The 16,158-nt window shown below is 41.4% G+C and overlaps 1 protein-coding gene across 1 annotated transcript in view; it reads right to left on the bottom strand.

Moving 5' to 3' along the window:
* Window positions 1–1,763: 1,763 nt before the first annotated feature.
* ptprz1a (protein tyrosine phosphatase receptor type Z1a) overlaps window positions 1,764–16,158 on the bottom strand; it is a gene marked incomplete at its 5' end in the record, with an annotated part of 50,430 nt that continues 36,035 nt past the window's right edge. The window contains 17 exons of the mRNA XM_079163448.1: window positions 1,764–1,965; window positions 2,228–2,363; window positions 2,454–2,596; window positions 3,973–4,134; window positions 4,763–4,894; window positions 5,153–5,226; window positions 5,355–5,448; window positions 6,340–6,486; window positions 6,657–6,792; window positions 6,890–7,053; window positions 7,325–7,459; window positions 7,981–8,115; window positions 9,744–9,826; window positions 10,214–10,310; window positions 10,705–10,725; window positions 11,592–11,677; window positions 12,206–12,294. Of these exons, the coding sequence (XP_079019574.1) occupies window positions 1,822–1,965; window positions 2,228–2,363; window positions 2,454–2,596; window positions 3,973–4,134; window positions 4,763–4,894; window positions 5,153–5,226; window positions 5,355–5,448; window positions 6,340–6,486; window positions 6,657–6,792; window positions 6,890–7,053; window positions 7,325–7,459; window positions 7,981–8,115; window positions 9,744–9,826; window positions 10,214–10,310; window positions 10,705–10,725; window positions 11,592–11,677; window positions 12,206–12,294 (1,978 nt within the window). The 3' untranslated portion in view covers window positions 1,764–1,821. The remainder of the gene's footprint in view (window positions 1,966–2,227; window positions 2,364–2,453; window positions 2,597–3,972; window positions 4,135–4,762; window positions 4,895–5,152; window positions 5,227–5,354; window positions 5,449–6,339; window positions 6,487–6,656; window positions 6,793–6,889; window positions 7,054–7,324; window positions 7,460–7,980; window positions 8,116–9,743; window positions 9,827–10,213; window positions 10,311–10,704; window positions 10,726–11,591; window positions 11,678–12,205; window positions 12,295–16,158) is intronic.

The following is a 16,158-nucleotide window of genomic DNA, read 5'->3' as shown; positions in this document are numbered from 1 at the left end:
TTGCGTCTTGGGTCTTAGCCCGGATTAAGACATGGGAAATCAATTGGAATAACCAGTTCAGCGGAGGGATTAAAGCATGACTCCATAAAGGGAAAATGTATAATCCACAGGCTGGACAACACTTCGAACCTCATCATCATTTACTCTATATCTGCGTTTGTGTCTCACCTCTCTCCAGTCAGGCTCATCTGCTCCATCTTTTGTCTCATCGTCGTGACCCCTGACCTCTGACCTCCTTCCTGTTGTAGACCACGAGGCTCATTCTGCGTCTGTAAGTCACTCTTGAGTAAACGCATCAGCTAAAGCCCAGAAATGTAAATTTATGTAATCCGCTTTTTCAGACCATTTTTGATTGCCTCTTTGTCGTCCTGCTTGGAGTCGCGGTTTACTTTTTGTTTACCTTTTTAGTTTTTATCGTGATGTGAAAAATCCCGTTAGCTACCCTTCTTACGAAATTCTTGTGGATATTCATGGTCCCCACAGGCTGAGCCCTGTTGATGCCATATTTTGGTGTTTTTTTCCCCCTGCCACCTGCAGGACGAAACACTATTGTACACAAAAATATCAAACGTTAACGGGCAGCCTGAGAAACTTTAACGAATAAAATTAAAACTAAATGTCCCATTCCTGTTTCCCAGAGGATGAACCCTGACCCCAGCACTCCAACTGACTTTGTTATGACATGACTCACTATGCTATGATTTTGTTATGTCTTACTATCATATGAGCTATTATGACATACTGTCCCGTTTTCTTGTTTATTAATCCCCCTGTTAAAGCTTTATGTAAAAAAAAACAAACAAACATTTTAGAAAAATAGCAAAAACATTATTGGCCCGGATTGGCTGGTTTTTCATAACAGACTGCTCTATGTGTGTGTGTGTGTGTGTGTGTGTGTGTGTGTGTGTGTGTGTGTGTGTGTGTGTGTGTTGTAGTTATGCACACAGTAACAAAAATATTTCAAACGGCTCCTTCTTTGGTGTTCTTTCTCTTATTTAATCCTCTAGCTAATAATCCAGCAGTGTTTCATGTCCAGCTAAAAAACAAACATGTCAGTACCCCATGCATCACATTTAGTCTGTTACAAAATCCAGAATATAAAAGCATTAATGTTCTCCAACTAAGCAAATAGAATTAAACCATAACATTTGAATGCACTAAAAATGGTAAAATATAAAAATCTAAAAGTATAAATAGAAATTTGGTCCATCAAGTTGATTACTATAATATTATTTACATTAGATTATTATTTTTTATTATCCCAGGCCCTTATTTTATCTTTGACTGCAATAGCAAACCGCTGTTACCGTTGCGATGGTATTTACAGAAAGGAGTTCAGTGCAGGAGCTCTATAAAAGACAAGCTAACAAAATATCTCATTTGATGTAAAAAGATGCATTTTCCCTTTTTTATCCTCCCATTTGGCTCAGTGCCAATAAATACAAAAGGTTTAGGAAAAGTTAAGTTAGTTAAGTGAAACGTGTCGGGGCAGTACAGCGTTAAAACAGTGGACAGTTAGTCTACAGCTTGTATCAAAGTTAGAAGTACAGAATGGAAAAATACAAAAAAGGCACACATTACAAAACCGCAAGCCAGATCCAGATCCAGATCCAGCGGAGAGAGAAAAACCTCATTCGGTACAAAACTACCACACGGAGTCCTCCTGACTGCTGAGGATTTCTATTTAGTAGTTGTAGCACGAGTCTGGCATCAGGAGAAGCTCTGTTGGTGATTGAAGTGGAGGGACAAAATGCTGTTGCTCATTTGTAAAAGTTAAACAAGTTCTTTGTGGGGTTGTTTTTTGGGGGGTGGGGGGGCAGGTTACACCAGGGATTCAAGGCTCTCTGCAGTGCTGGCGGTTCCCACCACAATGGTGCCGTTGTTGTCGGAGGACTGGAGCGTTTTCTCATCTTCTTGCGTCCCGATGAGACTCAACATGGCTTTGTACAGGAACTGGTACTGCTCCTGTAAAACGACGACAGGTAACCAACTGTTATGTTTAAGATCTCTGGTATTAGATGGCTTAAAATAGATTTCTCTTCCAAATAAGGAAAACGACTAATCGTATGACTGATTCTTGGTGTGTCAGACTTTTTCTTTTTTTAATAATATAACAAGATCTCAGCTGTTAACTTGGCAAATATCACCCACGTTGTAATAGGCTAAAATGAACCTAGTGTAACAGACATTATCATCAGCATATTGTGAGACAAAAAACCAGCCTCACGATGTCGCTGAAGATTCCTGGTCTCATCAGGTTGGTCAGCTTGGCCACCTGGAAGACGTCGACCGAACCTTCGGCCTCCAGCTGACGCGTTAGAGACGACAGAGCGCAGAACGTTCCCGCTGTGACTCCGCCAACACTAGAATGAGAAACTTTCACTGTGAAATGATGTCGTTCAGAACAGAGAATCCCTTAAAAAACTTTGTTTTTCTTATGGCACACGTCTTACTCGTCGTGGACCACGACGGGGCCGTCCTTGGTGGTAATCTCCTCTTTCACCAGGTTGAGGAGCTCGAAGGTGTTGCTGATGGGACTGTCTGGATTTGGCCAGCGGGGGGCCCGGAAATGTTTCACCTCCAGAACGTAATCGTCCTGTCGAGAATAAGACAGAACGAGACCAGACGTCTGTCACAACCAATCAGAAAGTAACATCTCAAAACAAAGAGATGCCTCTGAAGTATTTTTGTTTAAAGTTATTTATGGGTTTATACTGTGCAATAACTAGTAATCCGATTAACAATATGAATCTCAAAGAATACACAATGGCTTCAGAAAGTATTCAGACACTTGCACATTTAAACACTTAATTGTGTTGTAGATATTTTTCTAAATGGATCAAATTGTCATTATTGCTAGATTAGGATGTCAAAAAATGTTAATGTTAAAAAGTCATAGTATTGTGAAACATATGAAGAGTATTCATACTATGGTTTGTTGAAAAAGGTCAAAGTAATAGTATAGTATGTAAAAAAAATAAATAGTATGTAGTATAGTATGTCAGAAAAGTCATGAAAAAGTTATAGTATATGGAAAAACACCAGTAAAAGTCATAATAAAGTATGTTGAAATTTGTTTTGAAAAACTCATAGCATGAAAAAGAAAGTCATAATATATAGTATGTCAAAATAAATCATAGTATAGCATAGAAAAAGTCATAAGCATGTCCAAAATAGTTTGTGTTGTATGTTGAAAAAAGTGAGCACAAAAGTCATAGTATAGCATGTTGAAAAAATTATAAAAAAAGATATATACACTACCGCTCAAAAGTTTGGGGTCACTTAGAAATTTTTTAATGAAATACCTACATAGGTGTATAGAGGCCCATTTCCAGCAGCTATCACTCCAGTGTTCTAATCACCTTAGAAGACTAACTGATGATTAGAAAACCCTTGAAAACAGTTATGCTGGTGAGAGAAGCTATAAAACTGGCCTTCCTTTGAGCTAGTTGAGTATCTGGAGCATCACATTTGTGGGTTGGATTATATTCTCAACATGGCCAGAAAAAGAGAACTTTCATGAGAAACTCGCCGTCTATTCTTGTTCTTAGAAATGAAGCTATTCCATGAGAGAAATTGCGAAGAAACTGAAAATTGACACAAAATTGTCTGGGTGACCCCAAACTTTTGAACGGTAGTGTGTGTATATATATATATATATATATCTCTATATATATATATATATATATATATATATAGAGATATATATATATCTCTATCTATCTATCTATCTATATATATATATAGATATATGTCAAAAAAAGTCATGATCAAAGTATAGCAATTCGAAAAAAATTAAAGAAAGTCAAAGTATAGTCAGTCAAAAAAGTAATTGTACAGTTTTTCATAACAGGTTCCTTAAACGTCATAATATTTGACCTTGACAAATTAAAAGTGAAACTAGCTACATAAATAGATCCCACTAAAAGCTGTTCATTTAGTACCAGGCTTCATGTTCCAGGTCGCACTAACCTGTGTAGCTTCCAGTACGTAGTCCTGGACCACCAGCATGTCCTCGTTTGTCAGACAGATGTGATTCTCGCTCCTCTGGGTGACGGTGAACGTCTCATAGCTGATTGGCTGCCCTTTACGGGGCCAGACGACACACAGCTCCGCCTCCTCCTCCTCGGGCATCTGTCAACACAGGAAGTCAGCGGACGTTTACTCTTTGATATGAAAATACGAATTGTTGCATTATCGTTACCTTAGAGTGAGCTGTTTATATCTACGCCTTGTCCATAGACTGTATAAGTTTCTGGTTGGGTAGAGAGCTGTCAATCACTGTGTAGCCCCGCCCCTAAAGCATCCCCTGCTTTATGGTCTGTTTGACTCTAAATGGACCATCATTTACTAAATGAACATCATGCTGTATTGAAGAAGACTTGAAACTAGAGATTGAGACCATGAACTCATGTTTACAATGTTTACTGAGGTAATAAATCAAGAGAGAAGTAGAGTCATTTTCTCATAGACTTCTATACAACCAGAGGAGTCGCCCCCTGGTGGACACTAGAGAGAATGCAGCTTTAACACATGAAGCTTGGGCTTCACTCTTCAGAACCGGAGGTCGCTACCGGGCCTCATCACAGAGCAGGCTAGGCTAACCACTCCCTGACTCCAGCTCTGTATTTAACACACAGACATTAGATCGATATCCATCTCTGAGCTCTCTGAACCAAATCGACGTGCATTTCGTAAAATGTTTCACTAATTATTTAAAGTTTAAAGAGTACAGTACTTTGCACAACCACAAACTCCTCACCTCGCCTGACGGCGTCCCCATCAGCGACACGATGACCTGGGCGTTATGGTCCCATATCATCCTCCAGAAGTCCTTTATGGTGCCGGGCAAAGGATTCTGGGTAATGATGAACTCGCTGCTCTGCCTGTAACCCTGCAAGAACGGAACCTGGGCTTGGTATCAATGACGTCCATGTTTTTACAAACTCAAGAGGATGATACATTTCACTTATGTCCACTGCTCACCATCAAATGTCCTAAACCAATTAAACAACAGTTGTCTCAAGCAATGAATAATCAACAAGGACGAAATATTACAGCTGCACAAGAGTAAAGAGAGTTAAAAGAACAGCTGGATCTCTGTGACATCCCTCTCCTCATTTAAACCTGGACTCAATGCGTTTGTTCTTACTGTGATGTACGATGCGTTGATGTAGTCGGACGCTTCCCCCGCCGCCGTAGACAGGCGCACTCGTGACCGCTCAACTGCAAAGATAGAAAGAATACGAAAAAAACGTTACAGAGTCATGCAACGCCGTCTTTGCCTCGTCTATCTTCAACAAACTGTCCATCCCGTCCTGACTTTAAGCGCTGCGGCTCCTGAGCGGACTCACCGGGCACCGCGGAGCAGCTTCTGTTCTTGCTGAGGTTGCAGTCCTGCAGAGCTGCAGACGAGTCGCACTGCTTCACTCCGGAGTGACAAACCAGCTGTGAGGGAAAACACACCAAAACATCTGTAAAACGACTGAAGAAGCAACACTGTTGTTGTTGTTGTTTTTTACACAGCGTCTATGCAAAGTGCTCAGAAAATAATCCTCGACTAGATTTGAACATTTCTAAATGAAGTTCTGCATTTGTTGCGATGTTTTGAACGTTCGTTCTTTATTTGGGTGGTTTTTGATGACGGCTACATGTGATAATAAAGGGCAGGATAAAGCCTTACAATGTGAAATATTTTAAAATGTCCCAGTTCTTTCTACAAGAACACTGCCGCCTTTCACTGAAACAACCTAAATAACCCGGAGAGAAGAAGCCGGGATCGAACCGCTCACTCTGTGATTAAAGGACGACTCGCTCTACTTAAAGTATTTAGATAAACTATTTGATCTAATGCTAGTTGTTAAGTATTTTGGGGGTTCATTCGTTTACTTAATTTAGATGTTTTTTCACATTGTATTGTAAGTTAATTCCCTGTGTCTCAATATTAATATTAACAAGTAATATTTACTTTTTTAGGAGATGTTGGAGACATTTTGGGGTCGGCACTAGAGGCGTGAGTCTTTCAGTATCTCATGATTCAATTCGATATATATCTCTATATCTCTATATCTCTATATATATATATAGAGATATAGAGATACTTGGGGTCATGGTTGATTCTCGTTTAAGAACTCAACAACCAGCAGTCAGCTGGTTGAGAAGAATTTAAAACAAACAGAAAAATGAAGGAAAGAACCAGAAAAAATATCATAAACAATTAAAAAGTACAGATTCTACGGCAGAGTAGAAGTCCACACAGACCAGACTCATTTGTGAGACGTTGTCTACATGAGTCGTTCTGCAGAAGTGAGCGCAGAGTGAACTGTTGGAGCTGCTCACCTTGAACTGTTTGTCCAGGCGCGTCCTCCCAGCAGGACCCGGGATCAGCAGCTCGTCCACGTACCGGTGCAGCTGAGCCGCCGCCACCTCCGTCTCTCCGGACAAGATGGCCTCCACCAAGGCGTCGTGGATAAAAATGTACTGTTCCTGCAGAGAGGAGAGACGGACGGTGCTGAGGTTAGACTCTAAAGGCCGAGGCCAGTTATAAAGATAAAGTCTTATTGCTCACTGGGTTCAAACTACTGCGGAAACGTATAGTTTTACAACTAAAGAACTGTGTTTATGTGTATGGACAGACAGACAAGTTGACCTCTGACCTCAGTCTGGACCAGGTAGTTCCTCTGTGTGCGGATGTGTTTGAGGAAGCCCGTGATGTTGACGCTGCTCTCGTCTCTGATCTGCTTCAGCATGCTGTCCAGGACCACGTACGTGCCCGTCCGGCCCACGCCAGCGCTGCACGGGAACGAGATCGATCAAAGACTCACTGACGTCAGGATGAAAATGAAAGCAAAGCTTCGTCTCTCGTCGTCTAGTTGGAATCAGATCTTACCTGCAGTGCACCACCATGGGCCCCATGTCCTCCGCCCTGGCTTTGGACGACTTGCGGACGAAGCTGAGCAGCGGCAGAGCGAACTCCGGGACGCCCATGTCGGGCCACTGGGTGTAATGGTACTGAGTCACCGTCCGCTCGTTGCTCCGCCCCTTCTGGGAGCCCTACAGGTGGACAACACCAACCAGGAAGTGATTCAAATGAAACTTCCAAAAGGGACTCTTGTCTTCACTCGTGTCATTGAAGCACATTTAAGAAGCTTGAAATCATTTTTTACTTAGTTTCTTTGTTCTAAAAAAAAAACAATATTTCAATATATTAGCAACATCTCTGATCTACACGACTTTCCCTGTTAACACGACCAGAGAACTTCTAGTTTGCTCATGAACGGTAATATTACTGAGCGCTGCCGCTACGGTAACCCTGTGGTCCGACCTTCTTGGTGCTGGTGTTCCTCACGGTGAAGCTCCTCCGGGTGTAGTAGGCGAGCGCTCTGCTGCTCTTCACCGTCACCAGGAAGCTGCCGTACTCCTCCTGCACCTCCGCCGGCCAGTACTGATCGCACTTCCTCTGAGGAGGCGGTTAACACATAAAATACTATAAATGATGATGAAAATACAAAGATGTTTCTCTTTATTCCCTATAAATAAAAAAGGCACAAAAAAAAAAAAAAAAACTGAAAATTCTCAATTTGAGCTGTGCGTAACATTCGTTTCAGCATTTACCAGTAACATATACAATGATATGTACACATATTAACAAAGCTCACATTTATTTGTGTTATTATGCCATTTAAATTATTCAAATAGACCTTGTAGTTAGCGAGATAAGCCCCTTTGCGTAAGGGTAGGACATTTTCGAGCACAGGGCTAAAAATAGGCCTAGGGTTCAAGAGGTTAATTAATCACATCTCATATTTTGTATTTAAAATTAAATGAAAAAATATATTTTCTGAAAGATCTGGATTTTTAATGTATGCATGGGAAATATTCCCAAAACACGACATTTATTAAATGTTACTGGTACAAGTTGACTCAATATCAGATTCAGAGTAGAATAAACAGCTGTGAGTCAGGATGGGGGTCGCTCACTCTTCCTTTCTCCATCAGGTTGGTGATCATAACGATGACGCAGACGTTTTGCTCCCAAATCATCCTCCAGAAGTCCTCGGTGCTCGACTTCAGAGGACCCTGAGCGGCGATGTACGACCGCGGCGTCTTAAAAGCCTGAGGAAACACATCGGCTGCTTTAAAAGAGAAGAAAAACCTCCTGCTTAAAATCTTAAGAACACGTAACGCACGACATCTTGAGAAACCAGCAAGGATTGTAAAAAAAACATCTAACCTAACCTTTTCAATTAACTCCTAAAGTTGCTACATCTAGCGGGAAAGTCGGCAACACCGACAGCCCGTCCCTCCAAAAACAGATCAATACATTGTCAGGATCTAATGAGGACTTTTTAAAGAAGAACACCAACCCTGCAACAAGCTGATGTTTACTGGTGCGATGTTTACCATGTTCACCATCTTAGCTTAGCGTGTTAGCAAGCTAACATTTGCGAATTAGCAGTAAACACACAGCTAATGACCTGATTGGTCATTAGTTCTGCAGGTATTTGATGATTTAATTGCGCCATTACAATTAATGAACCACATTTCATGGCAATCCAATCAATCGTTTTTGAAACATTTCACTAAAAAAACACAAATGTTAACGTCATGTAAAGACATGTTTCTTTTACTGGATAAGTGAAAACGTCCTCATGCTGAGGAAAACTCTATTTCACGACATCTATCCAGGAAGACATTTCCCTTAAAGTAAAACATGTCGGCTGGTGGCGCTAGAGGAAAAGTCAGGGGGGTCACCAAATTCTATAAGTCTACAGGATTCATCCCCTGGGCACCATGAATGTATGATATTTGAGATGTTTCCGTCTCTTGTATACGTATAAGAAGGGGATGGCCGTCGCCATCTTGCCTTCAAATCGGTCCGTTTGACTCTAAATGGACCATCATTCACTAAATGAACATCATGCTGTATTGAAGAAGACTTGAAACTAGAGATTGAGACCATAAACTCATGTTTACAATGTCTACTGAGGTAATAAATCAAGAGAGAAGTAGAGTCATTTTCTCATAGACTTCTATACAACCAGAGGAGTCGCCCCCTGGTGGACACTAGAGAGAATGCAGCTTTAACACATGAAGCTTTGACTTCACTCTTCAGAACCGGAGGCCGTAAGAAGACTGCTTATATAGATATAAACAATGCTGGATATCGAATACGTTAAAAAATCAGTTTTTTAACACATAAGTTAGAGCTCAAGGATTCGCACAAAGCATTTTGGTTAATAAAACTCCACGAGGCCCCTTTAAAGGCCAGCACAGGAACAAATAAATACATTAAAAGTGGCACTTGTTCTCAGCAGAGGTGAGCATTCAATCACTCACGTTAACAGTTTCATAACCTTCACATGACTGACAAGCGTGAAGTTGCCTTCACACTGTGAGCAGAAGAGATCCTCGACGTGTTTTTACCAACTTTGTACCGCCGGCTCTCCAGAGAGGCCACGACAGTTGTTGGTTTTTCTTTCTTTTCACGAAATGCCAAACGCTAGAAAATGAGATTTCAATGTGATGGAGAGCCTCACAGGTCCCTCCGCTAACAACAGGATGTGCCATGAATAGGTTTAGAGTTATATAAGTTTGGGAAGACAGAGGAGGAATTGTTGCTCTGAGAATATAAAGAGGAAAAAGTACGTTTTGACAGAGTCAATACGCAGAAACGAGGCTGGAGGTGAAGATGAAGGTCTCAGTTTGTGTGGAGCTGAGAATGAAACGGGAGAGTTTCTCACATCCACGTAGTTGGCGTTGATGTAATCCCCCGTCTTCCCGTCTTTGTCCGCGTGCGACAAGAGTCTCACTCGGCTGTGGTCGTCTGAGGGCGAAAGACAAGATTTAATAAAAGAAAAAAAGGGAAATTCATAATCTTCTTATTGACAACAAATCCCATGAAAAGACAAAGAACAACAGCGTGTTAGTCCGTCTCTCTTACTGACTTCCTGTCTCTCAAAAGAGTCTCAGTAACGTCCTGAAACAGCTGGTCACCTTTCACCTGAGCTGCCAGATGATTTGATTGGACGAATCGTACGTCAATCAAAAAAAAACATCTTTTCCACCAAAGAAAAGCCTTCAGCGGCTCTAACAGTGACGCTTCTTTGCTCTTTTTTTTCAATGAAGAGTCAAAATGATCTGATCTCATCACAACAAGCTGAAACATGTGGTTTATGAGATTAAACACAGAGCTGCACTAAGTTGTGCTCACAGGCCAGGATGTTGCTGTATCGGTTCTTAGTTTTGTTGTCGGGATGGTTGGAGCTGTCGGTCGTCATCCCCATGTCCACCGTGCACGTCTGGACCTCCTGCGCGCACACACACACACACACACACACACACACACACACACACACACACACACACACACACACACACACACACACACACACACACACACACACACACACACACAATGTTACTTGTCTGAGCATAATCTGAAAATGATCAATACTGTTTCCAACATGATACCTGAGTTTCAGTATGATTATAAACTTCTTTTTGTTTAAACAGCAGAAGTTTAGAGGCTCAATGAGAAGGATTTGGTGCTTGTGGTTTGTAAACACAAAACTCAAAGTTGGCCTCTCCTTCCCGCCTCCTGACGGCGGTTGCGGCGCTCGTACGTTTCACAGTTTCACATTTAACATAAAAACACTTTGAGCTACGAGACGAGACAACGACTACGAGAGCAGAGCGTCTTACCTCGTAGCTCTCCTTCAGTATCTAACGACGAGGGTGAGGAAGCAGCAGGCAGGCCGGGACGATTCCGTGACAACACGGTCAAACCAAAGAGGTGCAAGAATACAAATTACAAGACGACACGGAAAATACACACAATACAGATCATGCTGCTGCCGACACCGCGGGACAAATCAACCCAGAGACAATAGAAAATGATCCTTTCATTAACGGGTAAGGCAGAACAAGCAGCATTCTGGGAGTTTTAGGGGCAAACATCTCAGTTTCTCTTGGATTGTAATTCAGATTTACTGTTTTTAACTCTTCCTAAACTTCACCTTTAGAAATGTTCAGATTCATCTCGTGTGGATTCTTTGTTTCTCTATATCATTATAAAGGTGTGTACAGATACATAAACATGTATATAAACATGTACATAAACATATGTTTACATACATAAACATGTATCTGTACACACCTTTCCTTACTTTTAACATGTTCTTATCTAACAAGTGTAAATGAAGCTCCTTCGCTTTTCCAATAAAACAAATCTTTAAAGAGAGAAAGTTGTCTTTGTGTTGATTTTTCCTTTAGTGGCAGTTTGAGAACAAAGTTCAGCTCAGATTCACGTCCCGTTGTTCTGCTGATAGTCGACAGATAACGGACATGAAGCAGGAAGCAGCATCCACTGAGGATACACTGGACACGTGTTATTGTTATTAATATTCATATTAATCACAACAGTCCCAACATGCTGCAGCCCTTTTGTCTTCACTGTAACTGAGTCTCATCATCACAGCTCATCATGCAGCATGCAGACAATCACACACACACACATCACAGTCAGACAGCAGAGATATTCATGATTACCGAGAGTTTTGATCTTCGGTCGGAACAGAAATGTTTTGTACCTCAAACTCTCGCTGGAAGCCGTTTGTGTCGTGCAGCTCGGCCACGTGTTTCACAAACTGCTTCACTGGAAAAGATGTTTGTTCGTCTGGAAGAAGAAACAGGAAACAAACTCTGAGCGAAGAACAAACGTCTGAAGTGTGTATTTCTGCTGCTGTGTTGCTGAAATGAAAACAATGCGTCTGTGGTTGTGTCGTCTTAAAGTACGAAGGAATCATCGAGAACAATTCAAGACGTTTGTCGTAAAGAGAGGACGCGATCAGAACGATTAGAAATCAAAGACGTTTTAGGAATATTGTTTTAAAGTGAGGACATTTTCTGAAAGTTAAAACATTTTTGGAAAAGGAAAGAATTTCAAAAACAACATTACAAAAGGGTGAGTTTTAGGAAAGTGGCGACAATTTTGGCAGAAAAGAACATTTGTTAAAAATGGCATTTTTCAAACATGCAAATGTGGAAGTTTAGTTCGGAAATCTAGGAAATGTTTTACAAAGTGATGACATGTCGTCTGATCCTCAGTTAAGAGATTTTACCTGAATCTAGAGAGAGAGCTGAACGTAAACAACTGTGTGTGTGTGTGTGTGTGTGTGTGTGTGTGTGTGTGTGTGTGTGTTACCAGATGTTAGTGCAGCAGTGGACGGAGCGGCGATGACTCTGGGTGATGAGTTGTCGTCGATGTAGAAGTGAGCCGTCTGAAAACAGGTCCTGCACACACGAACACATCACAATGTGTTTTAATGTGTTTTAATGTGTTTTAATGTGTTTTAACGTGTTTTAATGTGTTTTAATGTGTTTTAATGTGTTTTAACGTGTTTTAATGTGTTCTAATGTTCTTTCACTATGAAAACTATAAAGTCACACTTTTGTCCAAATGTAAAAACTAGGAAGAGGTTTCAGGAAATAAACAGATAACTTCTGTATTTCAGGTTTGACAGCATTGATGTATGTTATTTGAGATTGTTTAGTATTATAACTATTATCTCTAAAGATGTTCACGTTCTGCAGGAAGGAGGAACGTTGCGGCTCGTTTGTGTTTCTTTAAACCGATCACGATCGTCTCCGGCGTGAGATAAACACACAAATACACAACAATCATCAACACGTACTGACAGTTAGAATACATGAAGTCATTTAAACAGTGAATAGAATACGGTGCAGAAAACACGAACGCTGAGAGGAAGCTTTGTTTTGGAGAAATTAGAAATGACTTAAAAAGGATAAACACAGAACATAAATACTGAATGTGACTGGAGAACCTGCTGAAAGCCACAAGATGCTTTTGTTTTCATGGGATTCTCCTTTAAGCCCAGATTTTGGAGAATACACGTTAATCTTCCCAAAAACACAGGAAGAAAGATGTTCCGTTAATCCGTGACAAGTTTTTAAACGGATGAGATTGCGTCTGATGAACCTGCGTCGTCTCGGCCAGAAATGGGCATCAGGGATTATCACAGACACAGAAACACAGCGAAAGGGTTCAGCTCGCAGATTAAAGACGCGTTGAGGAGGAATCACAAACAGATCTTCTCTCAGAACGCCTGAATAACATCGAGACTTCTTCAACACGTTCGTCTCCACAGACTTCCTCTTTCATTGATGAGACACCGAGCTGAAGGGAACAACGCTGCGACTGGTTCATTAAATCAACAGTAACAAGAACTTCATTCGTCCGCTTTAAAACCAATAAACACAACAAAATGTAGAATTCTGTGAAGCTCAACAGGCAGAATAAAAGCCCCATGTAGAGAGTTACATATTACGATACTTGATTTTAATCTCAAACTCTTCTTTAGGGCGACTAACGCCTGTTATTATTATTATTATTATTTTAATAGTTTCTCAACACAAAGGAACTCGAGGACCGTTGTGAACATCCAGAGATGTTCACCTTCGTAGACGAAGTATTTATAAGAACTTCTGAGTTTTTATGGGCTTCAACCAAAGATAGCTGGAGGTGCCGTGTCTCCTGGTGTTGATCCATTGGGTGAGATGTTAAATGTAAATGAACGGCCCTCATAATCACACTCTATGTCAAAGCGTCTGAAGGCGCTAACGCTGCAGATGGTTGCAGGTTTGAATCCTACCGGAGGGAAGACGACTGACGCAGAAAGTGACATGAATTTATTGGGTTTATTAATCAAATCTATACAGCAGCTTTCATCCAAAAGTATGCTTCACGTAACAGCGACTGCAGCTGTAACGTCAGATATGCTGCTTGACTTCACGGCAGCACCGGCTTCGTCTCTTGACAGATGGGATTTGTCGCTGTGAGACTCGGCAGCTTAGATTATTGTTCAAAAAGACGTCATTCTGCTGCCGTTCATTTGCCAATTTAGTTTACTTCACTTGTTTGTCTACTGAGACTGAAACTACTTAATCTGATTATATTGATGTAAGAAGCTCAGCAACAACTTTAACCTAAAAAAAAAGAAGGAAAACAGCTGCTGCTCACGAACAAACACACTCACACGTGGTCTGATGTTTGCACTGAACACATTCACTATCTGTATCCTGAGGAGTGGACTTAGTCACCATGACGTCACAGTTTTGAAGCGGCACTTTGGCCGTCGCCATCTTGGTTTTTGGCCGTCGCCATCTTGGTTTTTGGCCGTCGCCATCTTGGTTTTTGGCCGTCGCCATCTTGGTTTTTTGCAACCAGAAGTGACACGAGACGCCGAATAAGACATTTTATAGGCAACCAAAATGTTACAATTAACTTCCATGAGATGAAACCATACATGAACTGAAAGTTTTAAAGTTCTAACACTAAAGCACGGACAACTCCACGGAAGTGCAAAAAGCTGCAGTTCCTCAAACGGCCACTTGAGGCTTTAAATGCCAGTCAATCTTTTTTGACCTCCGTGTTAAAATGAACAACTTTAGAGCAGAAATAAACATATTTTCAGCCTGGTACAAAAAATGTTTTCCCTCTCTATAGCAAACATGTCAATTCATGAGAACTCTACGGGGGTAAAATGATATATAACTCACCCGTTTAAATGATATTAAGGCTTAAAGTCAGGCATAATTGAGGCTCGTCTCAGGAGCTAGTTGCTAGCTGTCTGATCTGCCGTTTGAAGAGTTAAGCTGTGTCGTCGCTGCCTGAAAGCAACGATTTTGAGCTTCACAGTTGCTCTTCAGAAACAAGACAACTGCAGAGATTGAGACCATAAACTCATGTTTACAATGTTTACTGAGGTAATAAATCAAGAGAGAAGTAGAGTCATTTTCTCATAGACTTCTATACAACCAGAGGAGTCGCCCCCTGGTGGACACTAGAGAGAATGCAGCTTTAGAGGCCTTCAACATTGGCTTCACTCTTGCGAACCAGAGCTTGCCTCTTATTATCCGTGTGCTGAAGATTGTTTGCAGGTGCAAAGAAGTAAAATGAATTTACATTTGTTATATCTCAACCTTTAATTAGGATAAATGAACATCTTCTGTCTTAACATCGTAGTTATCAATGATGCTTTTACTGATCTTTTCACTAGTTTCTCTAAGAAGCACATGGACTCCGATAGAAAAGCTGCAACATGAAAGAAGTCGGAAGCCTCCGCTCGTTGTAAACTTGTAAAGTCGACCAAAATCCCCTCAAAGTGCTTGACCTCAAATGCACAGCAAGCAGTGTCCAAATGAGCGACGCGTTGTCAGGAGCGAGTGAAAAGGGACACGACACCGGCAGGATTAGCACAGTTTGGCCTCCTGCCGCTCGGCCTACAAGATGCTGACACGTTTCCTTCTGTCCGACATAATCAGGCCGGATGTCCTTTTTCCATCCCCCGACCCTCCCGGCTGAGTGGCGTAGGTACATCCTTCACCGAGGATTAATCCCCCCCTGCTCCCCAGATTATTACCGGTTTAGCACTGCTCAATCTCGGAGATACAACAACAAGCAGAGCGAGAAAAAAACAAGAACAATATGTCGAGTCTCCCGCACGGCAGATGAGAAATGTACAAAATATTACTAAAAGTGTTTACACTGCGTTCGACAGCGTGTCCTTGATGGGATTTCTGAAGTTGGTTATTTCACGGTCTGAATGGGAAGCAGGGATGTGTTCAGCACGAGAAGAAAGGACATTTTGGGGTTTATGTCCTGAATAGGCAGTATATACAAAAAGTAAAACTTTCAAACCATTCTTAAAGAAACTTTTGTTTGCTCCAAATCAAACATTTAATATTGTCAATAAAATAAAATAAAACGAAAAACAGCATCTCTCAAGGTTAACCGAGAGGAATAAAAAAGCACTCTTTGACTGCTGTCGAAAGTGAGCGACGGCTGAAAGGATCCATTCAGTCTGCAGCAGCACAACCCGGGAGGTATTGTTTGTGAAGGAGCGTCTGACACACACACACACACACACACACACACACACACACACACACACACACACACACACACACACACACACACACACACACACACACACACACACACACACAGTTTGAGGAGATTCAGCTTCCCAGATAAATATGAGTCTTCTGGCTAAAGTCCCCCCTTCAATCCCCCCAATAGTATTTAGAGATATGATGGGGTTGAAGGGCAGGGGGGGGGTTGAGGAGGCTGTGTGT

This window comes from Pholis gunnellus (genome assembly GCF_910591455.1).
Source record: "Pholis gunnellus genome assembly, chromosome: 7".
NCBI lineage: Eukaryota > Metazoa > Chordata > Actinopteri > Perciformes > Pholidae > Pholis > Pholis gunnellus.
Note: the sequence above shows the minus strand (reverse complement) of the source record. Positions and strands in the feature narration are given on the sequence as shown.